The following is a 17,137-nucleotide window of genomic DNA, read 5'->3' as shown; positions in this document are numbered from 1 at the left end:
TCTGTGGTCTTGTACAAATATGTTAGCAGGAGAAAAATCAATATTCTATCTCCTGTTAGTGCCTTGCAACATGTGGAAGAAAGAAAGAGCCATCTAAACAGGGCTCTGCTTGTGTTATTTTCTATTACCCTGAAACTACAAAAGAAGGTGAGAGAAAAGGGAGGCGGAGACTGGTGAGCATTCATTCCCATCTCAAACATGAAACGTTTGCCGATCAAAAGTTGTTGTTATTTCTTTATATTTTTTCCTGACAGCAGTGGAATTGCTCATAGAACATCTGGCAGATCTGCATCCCAATACAAAGAAAAATAAACAATGAGAGACACAGATGACAAAAACACAGCCTTTGGCTCAGCTCTCCATTCCCCCTCCCATCCACCAAACACTTGAGCTTTTCTATACTTTTACCGCTCTCCCACTCCTCTGTTTTATCCCCCACCACACACACACATACACGCACACGCCTCCCACCACCTTCCCCCTGCTGTTCTGATTGCGGCGGAGCTCAGGCCGACCAGCACATCAGTGAGAGAGAGAGAGAGCTCTGTCAGTGGGTGCTTCTAGGACAGAGCATGTGGGTGGATTGCAATCAGACCCACCACCAGCACTAATACCAGCACTACATCTCACAAAAAAAGACAGGGAGAGCAAGTGAAGAGTTTAAAAATGAAAAGAGAAGGAGGGTGGAGGATAGAGACACCAAACTCTAAGAATATGCAGCAGCATCTGATGTGGAGACTATCAGCTCTGCCTGAGTAGGATGCCTGAGCCATCCCGCTGTGAGGTAGCTGGGTGGGTGATGTGTTTGTGTGTGATGATTCATTTTTTTCCCCACATTTCTCAGTTCAGTTCAGGGCATGTGTTCAACCTAAAGAACCTAAAGAAGACACGCATAAAGCGTTGGCATAAATTTATTGATAGAATAGGCAGAGTACAAGGTTACAAAAGCAAACCGGTACAGCCAAATAAATATGACTGGATATAAAAGTCAGTTGATTGCCAAGAAGATGATGAATGAGCCATTGACGGTGATGCATGAATAAAACAGCTGGTGCCAATCACCTAATGCAAGTATGACTTAGTAGTAGTACTCCGACTGACCTAATTCAATGCTCGATAAATGACTGCCAAAACTACAAGAATAAAATCCGAGTTGTAATAAAGCAGAATTAGCTTTTAAATACAGGTGAAAAAACCCCCCAAAAACCTTAGGTCCATACGACAGTCTATACACATATTTTTTGTCAATAACATGGCCGTATTTTAATATTTTAGGGTCAGTATGCAAGACAACTAAATAAAGAATTGAGACCACCTGAGTTATCCTGAAATTTTACATAAATCTCCGTAACTCTGAAATTATCTTTCTTATCAAGTAGTAAATAAATAATCCAATTATTTATTTGGACATTGAAAACCTCCAGTTACTTAGCAAATCTGCCTTTCCTCTACAAAAACATAACAGGTGTGTGGTGTTTGTAGGTGTTTCTCCGAAGGCTTTGAATGCTTTTCACAGACATGCCCTGTGCAGGTACTGCACATCAGAAAAACTATATTATATGACTCCACAGAGACACAGAGGCTCACTGGAGAAAATACCCATAGAGAAAACGCTGAGCTGGAGGATACTGCAAGCTTGTCACCTCCCTCACACTCTGTCTCATATTCACTCCTCTTCTCTTTCTCATTTGTCTTCATCGCAGCTCTGTATGTGTGATTTTCAGTGTTGTTCTCTTGGTCTCTGCTTGTGTTACTCCTTCCTTTTCTTCCTGTTATCTTTCCTGTCTTTCATTCTTCAGCTCCTGCCTACCTCTTTATCCCCGGCTCTCCTCGCCTGTCTCTTCTCCCTCACTCTCGCTCTCTTTCTCTACTGATTGCCTACACATTTATTCCTCTACGCTTGCCTGCTCACTAATGGCCGTGGCAGGTGTTCTCCCAGGTGCCTGCACACAACGGCCTTTTCTGAGCCTTTAAAAGCCCTGGCATCAGCACCTTGGCCCCTCCCCTGGCATGGTCAGCCTTCTAAACCCTCTGCCATCGAAAAACTGCAAAGCTGGCATGCACACACTTGTCTGCCTCTGCACACATATAGACACACATTTATTTAAAGCAAGCATAATACATCTAGCTCTTCATTTTGTCTGCTTCTGCCCAGACAGTGGTTGTGCTGGCTTCAGGTGTGTGGCGGATTGGTCTGGGTCAACTCATTTGGTGCTGGGGAGGGAAGTGATGGTGGATAGGCCCGATAATGGCCCACTTGGAAAGCCCTGGCCAACCTGTCCCAACAAATGAATGGGAGAGCGGAGAATGCAGCATTGTGATTAGACTGCGAGTAGGCCACCCGCTTTGGTTTGCGTTTCAATCAATCAGCAAGTCTAAATGCATTTCTAAATGCATCAGTATGACTTTCACCTACTCTCAATGGACGCCCTTTATTTTAAGGTAAAGCCAGTCATGCTTTGCGTCCCACAGGGCAGGCTCCATTCCTACAGGTCAGCTTGGTTCCTGAGTGTAGCCGCGGCTGTTAACTTTCAAACTGGCGGTTGATGCTGCCATCAAATAAGGTCACATCTTTGACTTTAGAAGTCAAGTACACCACATGCTTAGCATTTATGGTACATGGACTGTATTTATATAGCACTTTTCTAGTTTTATCTAGTCTTATCACTCAAAGCGCAAGGTTCAATATCTTGGCCAAGGACACTTCGACATGCAGGCTGGAGGAGCCGATTAGCCGTCGAGCAGCTCTATCTCCTGAGCCTCAGCTGTCCGTTAAGTGGTTTAAGTTGTGAGTGTACTGTTGTAAGGTCACTGACAATAAAAATGTTCACGTTTTCATCTGTATTTCAATGAAATGTTAGGTAAAAGAAGGGGGTAGAAAATTTTTCAGAAGAGCTTCAGAACATTTCCACATGAAGAGCCCTATGTACCACATATCAGTGGATTCAAAATTCCAAATTCACGTCAAAGCACCACTGATCTGACTACATAAGTGATTGGGCTTCAAATCTGGTTGTATAAATGCCTTTTGTGAACCAGAGCGTGAACCACAAAATCATACCTGAACGCACCTGAGTGAGGTGGTCAATGACTGGTTCTGGTCAAAGTGCGGTACTGTTTCAGAACTCAATCAGTACTCCCACAAGAAAGTTAGCTCATGTTAATGTTTAGCGTTTTGGCTTGGAACTCATCACCCCCTGCAGCATGCAATCCCTGCAGAGCCTGCACAGAGAGATTGGGGGACTGATGACAGCAGATATCTTCTTCCCAGAAACGATAGAATCAAAACAGGTGGAGCTGGGGCGGCGATCGGGCTGATTAAAGCTCAGCAGCAGCTGTGATGGTTTTGGAGAAACTTGCAGAGCAATCACGGAACTGTAGCACTTGCAGAGCAGAGGGAGAACTCTGTAATTTTGACAGCTTTAATAGACTGCTAAATTGTAAAGGTGCTTCGGATAGGCGTTGCAGAGAGTGGGGCATGTCACTTGCGAATGCATCAGTGCAACTCTAGTTGACTACCTCCACTACTTTCTTGAGGAAAATGGGACAGATAAAATGCCTCACTGACACACTGTAATGTGTTGTCATACTGTTTTTTTTTCCTAGAAGCACAGTGGAGTCTAGTTATTCAGTACATGAGAAAACAGCTCTTTATCACCAAATTCTCAAGCTGAACTCAGTGTACTGAATCACTAGAAACCGAATCAGCAGCTTTTACGATTTGTAGATTCCCTCAAATTTAATCTCTGATGTTCATCTGTCAGCTCAGTTGTGATGTAGAGAACGTATCCTGGTTAAAAGTTTGCAGAGGGATCAAACAATCCACAAAGACTATGGAGTAGATAGGCGGTTGCTGAGCTACAACATTAACCTTATCAATAGTGCTTGTGTAGATCATGTTTTGCACTCAACTGAACTAAATAAATTGAACCAGACCAAAAATACAAATAATCTGAGGCTAAACTCAGGACAAGTGGGCTCTTTTGCTTTTTTGTAACCATTAGAGATGATCACACTCCTTCAGTTCGCACATCCATGCACTGCAGATTTTACATTTACATGCTTTGCACATTGAAATCGGCGCTGGCATCATTTCCTGGCAACGTTAATAAAGAGCTACATTTTGATAAGGAAAGCTGAGGGTCATGAGGGAGTGCAGACGATTGAACTCAAGTTTGGACTCAAACAAATGAATCCAGTGTGAAAACAGCCCTCGTTTTTGACAGGTGGTTTAGGTATTTAAGCAACATATCACTGGTTCGGGAATCTAAACTAAATGCCTCAGGGAACCAAGCCTTTGATGTTGAAGCAGAGGCTCGGACTGGCAAGTGGGAGATTTGGGTTTGTTTTCCGTTCGGTTATACAACATAAGAAAGGGAGTATTTTAAGATGCCGCCCTCCTTAGTCTCTTTGGACAGCTTTCGTTTACTGGCAAATGAGCATGGGGGTACAAACCCTCCTCTCTGCTTCATTGGGCAGTTCGTATAATGTTCTCATTGATTTCAGCTTTGGCATCACGGATGACACCTCCGCACCGGCCAGAGTGAAGAAGGATCTACCTCATTTATCCTTATAGCTCACAATAAGCTGACGATATGTGTGTAGGCGTGTGTGTGAGGGAGAAAGACATATTTAGAGAATTTAGGTAGCATGTTTGAGTGGGTATTTTTGTGTACACTCACTGTATGTGCATGTGTGTACGCTTCCTACGGTTCATAAGGATGTTAACATGGCAGATGCCTTTTTCAGGGCAAAGGGAACAGTCTCATGGAGCTGCAGAGAACAACACATCCAGGGTGAAAACAAATGAAAATAAGTCAACTTCTCTCCTCCAAAACTAGACAAGTAGGACATGCAGACAAAGGGTGCATTGATATCGGCAGTGACACACGGGTGGCAGCTGTACACATCATGTCATTCAGTTGTGGCTGCTGTGAAAGGGGACTTTGTCAGACAAAGTTGAGTCTGGTGATGTGCTTTCATCCTGTGGGGAAATGTTGAGTAAAATAATGCAGGCTGCTGTCCTCGAAATTGTAATGTAACCGATTCTGCAAATGTAATTCTTAAGCTGCTCTTGTTTACTTTAAAAAGATTCAGAAAATGGAAAAAAAAAAACAGTTATTAACAACAGAACACAGATACTTTACATGTCTGTCAACTGTTTTTGAAAGCACACTGTGATTTCCTACCTCTGCTCCTTTTATTTCAGTGTATTTGTTTTATTTATTTTTTTTGTCAAAGTTATATTGTAAATCGCTGTTATGTGATAATTGTGTTGATTACAGTGACAGATTGGAGCATGTTTCCTATCCTGGTGATTTTCATATTGCGCTGGCATCTTCTGAAACCAGTGCTTGCATGAAAGGTGGAAAATCAATCTCATAACATGGGAAAAATGTGCACAATCGCAAAAGTACACAAGATTTGCAGTTAATGGTCTAAAACATGCAAAACCACTACTATGATCCTTTAAACTCCAACGGCAACAGTTGATTTTCTCCACTGAAGACATATCACTGATATTTCACTGAATGAGTTTAAATGGTGTGCTATTATGCTCTATACTGACAATGAGAGTCAAAAGAAATGACACTGACCATAACAGAAACAGAATATGTAATTAACTTTGCAGAGGCGGTTGAAAACTAAAAAGAAGAGATCCTACAGTTCGTTTGAAGGATATAAACTGTGCACTGTACTCTGGGTTATATAAAGACTGGCTTTTCTTTTCTTAGTGACAGTGATACACCGGTTAAGATTACAACACGGTCCCATAGAGAGTTGGGGGTGTGCCATTTGTGATGCCTGATGCAACCGTAAGGCAACCCTGTGCCCCAGATCTAACACTCCGGGCTATACCAACGCTACTTTCCCGCACAGCTCTCACCATACCACAGGCCTCTCACAATACACACACACTACACTCACAGGGAGAGGACGCACAGAGATACATGTGTGTCTGCGTGCATACGCTCATGCGTCCCTACAATTTAATTATTTCCTCTGCAACATGGAGGATAGTAAAAAAAAATATATTTATGCTGATTCTTACCTCAGCCTCTCCTGAAGGTAATTTTAACTGTCATGTAAATAAATGTCACTATCATTAACTTTTATAGCACAACAGCGGTTAGGCCGTATCTGGGAATATGTTTTTACGTTTCTAGCTATAGTTAACAGCAGTTTGGCATAAAAAGAGGAGTATCTCTGCAGTTAGATGGTCATCGTGGTTCACCAGACATAAAGCATCACCTACAAAAACTTCAGCTTCACTGACAGAAAATGTCACGTTACTGCCAGCCATGTTTTATTGACATGTGATGTCCTCTTATCACAGCAGTAAGGACTCGCTGCAAAAATGTCAATAAAAGGCAAAAGCCCCAATTTTCAACTGATAGAACTACTACTGACATCTCTCATTACCGCTGAAATCTTAGATGTCAAAGCAACAAATCTCATTTATAAAGCAACTGTTTTCTTTTGTCATCGAACTTAAACATTTTGTCAAGCATATTGCAAGTACTATTGTTCCAATGCTAGATACCATTTCCAGCTTCAGTTCAATGAGCACCATAGAACAAATGGTCACCAATAAAAAAACAAAAAACAATATCTTTAGAGCATAATCATACATTATACACTCTACAGCAAACATTAGACTATTGTCATAACACATCATATGATACTATTTACAAGGATTTTTATTTTTATTTCATCATGTGCACACCACTGGATGTACATTGAAATGTAAACTGAGTTTATTGCATTGAGTCTTCGGTTGTAACCTTACTAAGGAACAAACTACAATAAAAATTTTGATCTAGACATGAAATGAACTGTTAGGACAGTGAAGAAGCTTTTGACAAATTCTGGAAATGTGATGACAGTAAGTCAACAGAGGACAGGAGTGCTCATCTGTTATTTCATTGGTCCCAAAGTTCATCTCATTAACAAAAAAAACAGTCTTTGTAGTGTCAGAAAACATGTTCGGTTTAAAAGTTAATCAAAGCAGTGATATCCAGCTGTCTTTGGTGGTTTTCGGTTGAGGTTCTTGTAACTCATTCTATTAGATTTCCTTGCTAAACTTTTCCCAAAGCATCTAATCATGTGATGTTTATGCCCACCAGAAATCATCAACATGTTACACACTTGTGATGAATGAATGCGATCTGTGGCTCTTTTCTACATCAGATGAAGAGGCACACGTGCGAACACACACACACAAGCTGGCACTAATCAATCTTTTATGGACCTCCTGACTATGTTCAGACCCCAGGCCAAAACCTGAACTCCAATTTAAAAACATGTGCACACACTGTCCTGAAGAAACTACCTTGCTCATTTTGAGTGCGGCAAATTAAAGGAAAAACCTGAAAACAGGAGAAACAGGACGGCAGTGCCCCCATCCACAGGTCACAAAGAGTTACTGAATGGTTTGATAAGTAAGAAAATGATGTGAATCATATGCTGTGGCCTTTGCAGTCACCAGATGTGAAGACCATTGAACACCTATGGGAGTTTTCAAAACTTCATGTTGTTTTTTTTCTCTAATTTGTCACCTGTCACCCCTGAATGCGCTAAAAGGGAAGCGCCTTCCCCATAACATCAGTCTTATGTAAGCTGTTTTAGCTATAAATAAATAAATAAAAAGTTTTATTACAGGTAATAAAACTGGATCAAATTTTCAGCCTGCAGATGCTTCATCTAATTACATTTCAAGTAATACGAAGAGCTGGCTTTAATGAAAACGTAGTTAGAATTAAGGTAAATAAAGCAAAGTGTAATATGTGACCACGGATGACACAATTTCAAAAGCAGAACAAGTGGCTTGATCAGGCATGCATGCCCCTATCCTCTGATATCAGGGAGCAGAGTAGTATTCAATAGGTGAAGGATCGAGTGCAGAAAACAGCCACGGAGTTTCAACAAAATGTCATCATTCAAGGTTCCCATATCTCAAATCACACAAACAACTGGATTAAACCTTTGTCAAAATGGCTGCATGTGACAGGGTCTCCTTCGAGGCCACTGCGGACAGTGATCACCACAGATCACAAATCTAAAAATGGCCAGGGGAGAGATACATTCCCAAAAAATAATTACTTTAAAAACCACAGAAAACAATTTATGCTCAGCAGAGAGGAAAGAGCGGGGTATATTCATGAGTCTCCTTACCTGTATCACAGACATGTTACTGAGGTCCAGCCTGAACAGGTAGTTTCTGGATTGAAGAGAGAGGAAAGGAAGACTTATGAGTGCGTGGACACTTTGACTTTTATGCAGGGAAAAAAAAAAATGTGTTTAATAAGGCAAATTAAGTATCAGAGAAGAGACGGGCTATTTTAGCTGCTGTCCACTTAAAGTAAAGCTGATTAAAGGTCATACTGTAACTATCCACCAGTCTCAAGTCTTTGTTTTTAGTTTTATTGAAAGTCTGAGTGTTGTGTTTTTTTTTCTAAAGGAACCATTAGTTACATTTGTACTGTGTGCATGTGTTTTTAACTGGGTCAAACCGGGTGAAAGTTGAACTCGTCTCAGCTCATGAGAACATGTGCACGCACATACACACACACACACACACACGCTATTGTAGCATGGCGTATTTCTTCCAAATTCATCCCTTCTGCCAAATCCAAAGCTTGACTTGGTCCAATAAGGCCTCAGCAGAGCACTTAAGAAGCGTCATTATCCGAAAACCGCAGCGTATGAGTGAGTCAGAAAGGGTTTCACATTCTCGGTAATGTGCTCTGTGGGGTGAAAAGCTGTGGATTTACAGTTTCTTACCTGGCACCCACAATAAGCTCATTCCTAGTCAGGTCAAGGGTGAGCTGGGAGTAGTCTCTCACCCCAGGGTAGGAGAAAGTAGAAATCCATGGACTGAGCGCTGAAGAAAGAAAGAAAGAATGAAAAAGGTTAGCAAGGCTAAATCGTGTCATAGTTCATGGAATAAAAGCAGTGACATTTACAGACAATACTCATGAAATACAGTATAGTTTACTAATGCACCCAAAAGCCTTGTTCATTTTGTATTTCATGCACAATTGTAGTCATATGTTCATGCATCGAATAGCAAGTAGCTGATTAACAGAAAATGAATCAACAATTATGAAAATTAATAGATTAACTCATTAATAGAGCTAAATCTAAAATGTGATGATTTTCCAATTTTGCCTTTTGATTTCATTGAACATTTGGGTTTTGGACTGATGGTCAGACGAAACAAAAACACTGAGGATATGCACTCCTGCACTCTTTTTTTTTTGGGTCATTTTCTTGACTAAACAGTTAATCAGTTATTTAAAAAAACTGATATATGTATTGATAATGATAAAAAATGTTAGTCGCAGCTGTAGTGGTAACAAGTGCAGTGAACAGAGCAGGGAAAGCTTTCTTTGCTGGGATGGTGTCTCCTGCAGAGAGGGACAAAACTGTCCAGGCCACATCAGACACAACAATCCTGATACAACCTGACATTCGGACAAACACAGCTCTGTGTGGTGTACGGGGCTGAAACCTCTGCGCTGTTTGAAACTGGCTTCCACAAATCAAAATTTCAAAAGAGCAGAGCAGAGGGGCCGCCTGACGGGGCCTTAAATGTCACACTGAAAACAGCAGGAAAAGAGCATTTTCTCTAAAATCTTTGTGTGACCCAAAGTGCAAACATTTAAACAGATTCCACCACATGGGAGGTTTGTGCAGAATAAAAGGATTTACCATATTTCCCATGTTGTACAGAGAATCTCAGCAGTGACTGGGAATTCAGATCCCCTTAACAAATTTGAAAAGCTGTGTTAAATAGCTTTTAGCTATTGCCACAAAACCCCTGAGAAAGAAAGAAATGGCTATGAATGATGATTTTAATACCTTGCATGTCTGCGAATTTATGCTAAACAACATAGACAACCTGTAAACTTTATTGCTCTGGTGCAATTTTTTGAAACAAGTGAACAAGTAAAATCACACACACACACACACACACAAACACACACTCTCTCACACACACACACACAAATCTATGATTGCATGGGAAAAATTTGGTCACATTGCTGGTAATTCTATTCATCAAGGAAGCAGTCATCAAACATTTAAAACCTTAAACCTTTATTTTTTAAACATTAAAGCAGTCGTATAAGCTCAAGGCTATGGGTGCAAGACTACATCAAAGTGTTGGAAAAAGTCACAGTGAACAGTGAAACAACTCTCCATCATGCTAAGGGCAGCATTTTAGGATTGATGGGGCCCGTATGGTTCAGTCACATACCTAGAGATATGAGTGATAAGAAGACAGAAGACAGCGACGGTACAGTAAGGTGCTCTTCATTTAAGATATGGATGGAATACACACACACAGAAGCAAAACACAAAAAAACTCCCATATGCTGCCAGTGAGTGTGCCAGTACTGACAGGGGACATCAGTGAAAGGAGACTTATCTGCCACAATCTGGTTTTTCCAGATGTGGATCAGGAGTTTTCACTGAGCTGCTGTCAGACTCAACTTTATTCCAGGTTTTGTAGTTGTGAGATTAAATCAGGACTCAGGGAGTCATCACTTTTATAACAAAATTAATTTATAAAAGAGATCAGGTTTCAAATTGCAATGCAACTGAGGTTATGATTTAATGATAAGACAGCTGTTATTTCATGATTTTCTAATCGTCAAGAAAATCCCCTGAAAGAGACGAAAATGATCCATGTCTGTCTGCAGTAGTTGGTTCTGTCATTGTGGGAGGCTAATGTTAGCTAAAGTGCAGAGCTAGGGACTGATTCCGATCTGATCTCAGATTTCACGGATGTAATTTACCAGATGTTTGCCATTATTAAACATTAAGGTTAGCAGACAAATATGCAGCTGTAAACAAGACAACACCGCTGAATGTCATGATTAGATTTGAGAATTTTTGAGAGATGTCAAGTATACCAATAATATAATACCTTGAAAACAGTGAACTATTCGTCTCTAAAAGCCTGATACAATTGCTCAGGCACTAACTTCTCACCAAGTGATTGGAGGAAACCACAAATACAGGCATGGGTTTTAATTCACATAAAATAATCCCAATTCTAATCAGGTTTGCAATATCAAAACTAGATATTTTCAACTAATTGTTTAGCCCTGACTGGAACTGTAACATGTGTACTCTGTGTAGTGGCCTGAAGCTCGGAAAAGAAAAAGTCATAGCACCACATACACTGCCTGAAGCAACATAATGATACATGGTTAATTATGTCAACAACAGCCCTGGTCTCATTCATAACATAATAAGAGAAACATGAACAGGGTACTACAATGATTTTTAATCAACCAGCCAGCGCAGAGAAGTAATGTAACCGTTAAAAATTCATAATAGACTGCGAAAAACACACAGGATTAAATCACTGATAACCTCAGCACACATAATAAATCACGGGACGCCCCAGTGTAATTCTAGTACTGCACAAATTCTGCAAGAGGCCATCTCTGACTCTCTCTATAAATATTTACGTATATGCACATAGATCCATTTTTATTCCTCAAATTTGAGCATGCTTATGGGCTGACCATCTTTGATATGCAGAATGGGTTTAGAGACCATACAAAGCTGGTGCAAGGAGGTGAGTGGGACCATCTGTACATTCCCCTCTGATTAATGGCTGCAGAGGCCAGAGCTGGACAAGCAGAGAGGAGAGGCAGGGAGTGTAGGCCATCTTTAACCTCACCATCTTATGAAAACAGACCTGAAGTTGACTTAAGGAATCCAACACGCTCACAGGTTTGCACAAAGCAGCAGCATGTGTGAACAGAACAAGTATGTGTGTGTGCATGTGAGTAAAGACTGTGATGCTAACATACAAATGAGATCATTAACATTTCCTAAATCAACACCTCATTAACATTCAAAACATTATTGTTTTATACATTTACAAAAAGCACATTTTTGGGAAACGTGAAATTAAAACTGGAATGTGCAAATATTAGCCAGTATATTAAAGCTGTGTACTGCATTTTGTGCAGGTCTACTTTTGATTGATGTGATAATGGTAAATTGGGATGCAACGCCTGCAAGGATTATAATTGGAAACAAGGATATTAGACAGCAAAATACTGACTAAAAATGTATGTAAATATTGACAATACAGTGTGAATATTAATGCAATGGAATTTGTAGCAGTGGACTAATTAAAGATCCTTGTCATGGGAAATTGATTATCACTGTGTGTGTTATGTGTGTGTGAGAGTTCATCCTGTGTTTTTCTCCCTCTCTTCCAAAGTCAGATCATGTCACCACCCAAGAAGTAGTTTGAGGTGAAAGCAGAGAGAGGTGGAGAGATTACAACACGAGAAATGTTGTGGCAAAAACAGAGATAGGACTCTTGCTCATAAAAAGTAGACGTAAACCTGAGGCTAAAATCACTGCAGTCTGCGGGGGTAAAATACAGCACCCATCAAACCAAAATCAAAACCCGCCCCCTACATTACTAAGCAAATATATCCTGGAAAACATCCAGAAATAGAAAATTATGTCATTTAGACAAATGACAGACTGTTCAAAGGTGACTTATTCTCCCCATAAAATAAGACCATTAAAACAGAGCATATGACATGAACCATAAAATAAGAATGTGCAGCGGAGAGATAGATAACAAGAGAATTATTCCCACAGAAGCATTATGCACCTGACGGTAAAAACAAGAGCTGTTAGCGTTCAGTTGAGAGAGTTTAATGTGGGGCGTAAATCACTTGAAATTTGAACTGGGAAGCATTACGTGCACATAAACATTTCCCCACATCATGAATATCTCTTCAAAAGCTTGTCAAAAGGAAAAAGCTGAATTTGATTCAGTAGCATGCAGGAGAGCTCATGAACCACGAGCTTGGGAAAGACCTCTCTGACGGTGAGGGGTCTTTCACTGACTGACATTTATCCCTCTGTCTACAAGTGGTTTTATATGCGCTGCTTACTTCTTCCCCTTATAACTGTCTGACCGGGTGGTGGGGACAATAAAGCCAGGATGAATATGAAAGCCCCCTCCCTCATGGTTGACTCACGGGCCCCAAGCCGGACTTGATGAATGATTATTGCGTTCTTTTTTCCCCCTCTGCAATCGGCAGGCAGACGGATTAATGCATTAGCCTGTGGCTGCCAGACGGATGAGGAGAGGGATGAGGACAGTGGCTGAGACATTTGTCTCACTCAGACATAAATCATAACCTTTCTATCGCGTTCCATCTAACAGTTTTTAAATATTTTTTTCCCACACAGCCCTCATGTGGACAGAGTTAAGTGGCACCCTGACTGATCTGAGTCACTACTAGACCGAGTCCAAATGAAGAGCAGTGAAAGCTGGAAAGTGCCAACATATTATGGAGCTGAGGGAATGAACGCAAAACAAATTGCAGCTCCAAAAAAAAAAACCCTGTGTCTGCACAAACAAACAAACACACACATACAAACACACAGAAAACCACACAGCTCAGGGACAGATTATCCATTTATCGCTTAAAACCTGATGGAATGTGAGATTCTCTCAAGTTGAAGCCCAGAGAAAGAGAACTCTGACAAAGATCCAATCTTACCTTCATCTAATTACCATATAAGGTACAAAGTGAAATTGGACAGTCGACCACTTTGGTCCAGACTGAAATATCTCAACAATTGCTGAGATTAATTTCCATGAAATTTTGTATAAAGAAGGAGAATGAAACCTAATGGCTCTGTAGATCCCCTGACTTTGTCTAGTGCAGGAAGTTTAATTTGTGATTATTCACAGCAGCCACAGCTGTACTTTCTGTGTAGTGCTGATTAGCAAATATCAGAAACATGTTAACATGCTAAACTAAAATGGTAAGCATGGTAAACATTATAACTGCATGTAAGCATTTGGCTCAAAGAACAGTCTCACAGAGATGCTAGTGTGGCTGTAAACTCTGAAATCTTGTTTGCAAGAAGAAGCCCAGGTTCAGTCCCTGGCAGTGATCTCTCTGGCTTAGCCCCACTGAACGAATTTGGATGGGAATGTGATGATGGATTAGGTGTTTGTGGCCTGTCTACACTGTCCCTTTCTGTGTGGAATATGGATGTGTTGCACAATGGCACAACATTCATTCCAGCGAAAGCTGCTCCGTGGACACACATGTCAAAAAAAGTTCCATGAGCTTCCTCAGGCGCCTGTGTTTTTGGGACCGTAGAGCATTAAAGTGCTCCTCTGGTTGTGCTGGCTGACTCCCAACACACATGAACAGAGCACAAAAAGATGTTTTAAGTTTTAGTTGACCAAAAGGCTGTGAAAATGTGAAAATAATGGAGTAATTTCAAAAAGGTTTGTGTAGATCAGAAACACTTATTAAAACATTCACAGCTGTTTCTTTTGTGAGTCTGTGTTTGGGAAAAGTTCCTTCAGCTCCGTGTCTGATGTTTATGACAAGACCTGCAATTCAGACTATAGACACTTTGCCAAAATTGCCTCACAGATCAGTTCTGTCCCAGCAGTCTCGGTCTACACCCTCCACAGACAAAAAGTAGGAATTATCAGCGGTATCAAACACTGGGTGACAAAACAGACAAAAGAAAAGCACACAGCTAATAATTATACTATTTTATAGCATTTTTGTTGCCTGGGGTACACATGGTCTTTTGAGGGCACAGTTTGTACAGAATAGCTATTAAAAAAACAAAAAAAAAACTTTGTTGCTATTCTTTTTTTGACCATGGTGCTCTACATTTGACAACAGGTTTAAATAACAATGGAAGGAGTCAGGCAGTGCCCAACTCCCACTACTTCAGTGCTCCAACATGGATATTCATGTTTGCGTGATGCAAGAAAGCTTTCAGGTCAAGCAGGGACAGAAGTAAAGAGTAAAAGAGGGAGTTACAAAATGTGAGAATGAAAGAACTAGTGCCATTAAAGGCACTTATTGGGCAAGAGGGATTAAAATGAGTTTGACTGAATGAGCAACGGTTAAAAACTGGCTTTAAGATCCATTGTAAAAGTCCTGGTAGACCAACGAGGCTGTTGACTAGACAAAATCTTATAAGGGCCCAACGACCCACTGGCGGAGGACAAAGCTCAGATGACCTCTAAAACCAAACTTTGTGTTTCAGTAAACTTGCTTTTCCTGACTTTGGCTTCATTCTTCATTACAGCAAATATTCACCTAATGACATCCTGCACTATATCATATTTTTTTATCATTATCATTATAATCAGGCATCTAGTTGATTTCTCCCCTCAAGCGCTGCACTGTTTAATGAGCTATGAATGACACATATTGTACTAAAGGTAACTGTCTATCATCATCTTCCTTCAGGTGGGTACACAGAAACACAATGTCTTGCTAATAGGAATAAGACTCAGTGAAAAGAGGCAATACTAAAAATGGCTATCTTCAGGGCAAGGTAGTCGACACAATGTTATTAACAAAACAGGGTCACATGAAGATTCGTTGCTTTCTGCCATCTAGCAAATGATTCTGTGAATGAAGAATCACCCCCAGTGTCAATTAGCACATATATAATTGCATTCTGAATAAATTTAGCTAAACCAACAGCGAGAAATGTGAAAATAACAACTGTGGCCAAATAATGGCACAGGAATAAATCCGTCCTGCAAATTTACATACAATATCCATTTGCTGTAAACACATTTTTGTGCAAACAAAGCCGAAGAAGAATAAATGCCACATTTCCTCATGCTGCTTAGTATTGAAGGAGCAAAAGCACCCCTGCATCTTTCACACCTCAGCCTTATCTAGCCAAAATCCCCTGAAAAATGTTTTGTTTGGTCTTCTTCGTATCGCTTTTCGCCCTTCCTTGCACCCCAGTCTCCACCCCGTCTTGCCTGTCCCGTTCTTCAGTATCTCTCCCATTCTAACTTTTGATTTTCACTGTGGCTGACTTGCTGAGGGTGATAGTTTGAGAGAGGCTGCCGTGCCTCAGTGGAGCACAACTTTCCCTCTGTCCCTCTGTCCTTTCATTCCCCCCACAGCTCCGTCCTCCCCTCCCCTTCCTCCCACTTGACTGAATTCAGATAGAGGGGCCTGCAGGTTATGGGCAGGGTTGAAAAAGCTTGGAGCTTGGAGAGACCGGGGACTGAGCAGCCACGGGAGAAATGGCGCCGGGGCCAGGAGGCTAATAGCCTCTCAGTCAGCGACCGGTAAAGATGCCTGTCTGCCTCTCACACAACCAATGGTGAAGCAACATCCAAAACTACAGACAATTTGTCAGAGTCCCCCTCAGAGAACTGACAAATGTGAACAATATTTTCAAAAGTAGGGGAGATATCAGAAGAACCATTCAGACACGGTATCTGTTAAATTTCTCTCTTCATCTGTCCGTAACTTTTTCACACATGACAGGACTGAAGGGTGCCTCAGTGTTGTTGACGTGATACTTGAAGAGAGATCTCAGGTCTCTAACAAGCTGCATCAGGAGTAGATTTTGCAGGCGACTTTACATCTGGGACTTTATTATTGACCATCATGAAGGCAAGGGACATTCTACAACTCTTACTAATCTAAGCAACCCTGTAGAGGAAGACAAAGCACACTGTTGCTGAAATGTCAGCTCATGGAATAAAATCTATGCTGCATATACGTCATTTTAAAGTGCTTATTTTTCTCATCATTGAGAAACATAAGAAGGAACAGCTCATGACCCAAAGCCAATGGTGGTGGTTCTGGCTTGGACACATGCGTCTCTATAAATTTATAACATCACTTTTAAGAGGGATCAAGACATGAATTTTACCCTTTGAACCAAAGGCTGTTTTTGCATGGTTTTCACTTTACTGCTCAGAAATGCCATTAATTGGAATGTCAGTGTAGAGATATGGTTTCTATGAAAAACAGAGTTGTAAGCAACTTAAAATAGTTTGGATTTTAAGACCTTAAGTCAGAGGGAGTGACTTTTTATGTGAGTTCTGGGCAGACTGATCAACATTTTGTCACAGTCTGCTTCCCCTCTGCCCGTGTCTCCAGCCCCTTCTCTTCCCATAATCTCTGCAGACCTGCCTTTCTCCACCAGATGTCCTCGATCTTTCCCTCCTCCTCTCATCACCTGACTGCTCCACCCATCCACACACCTGTTCCCACTCCTCACCAGCCCTGCAGTCACCTGAGCTCTCCCCACATGCACCTCTTTCCCTAATTAGCCTTGCATG

At 41.0% G+C, this 17,137-nt stretch overlaps 1 protein-coding gene across 3 annotated transcripts in view; it reads right to left on the bottom strand.

Annotated features, from left to right (window-relative positions):
• sema5ba (sema domain, seven thrombospondin repeats (type 1 and type 1-like), transmembrane domain (TM) and short cytoplasmic domain, (semaphorin) 5Ba) overlaps positions 1-17,137 on the bottom strand; it is a 149,876-nt gene that overhangs the window by 66,695 nt on the left and 66,044 nt on the right. For all 3 annotated transcript variants that reach the window (XM_041057011.1, XM_041057009.1, XM_041057012.1), the window contains exons 4-5: positions 8,785-8,884; positions 8,176-8,221 (exon numbers count right to left, since the gene is read on the bottom strand). In XM_041057011.1, coding sequence (XP_040912945.1) covers positions 8,176-8,221; positions 8,785-8,884 — 146 coding nt within the window. The remainder of the gene's footprint in view (positions 1-8,175; positions 8,222-8,784; positions 8,885-17,137) is intronic.

Source organism: Toxotes jaculatrix, chromosome 15 (assembly GCF_017976425.1).
Source record: "Toxotes jaculatrix isolate fToxJac2 chromosome 15, fToxJac2.pri, whole genome shotgun sequence".
NCBI lineage: Eukaryota > Metazoa > Chordata > Actinopteri > Toxotidae > Toxotes > Toxotes jaculatrix.
The sequence above is the reverse complement of the archived record's forward strand: the minus strand, read 5'-3'. Positions and strand labels throughout refer to the sequence as shown.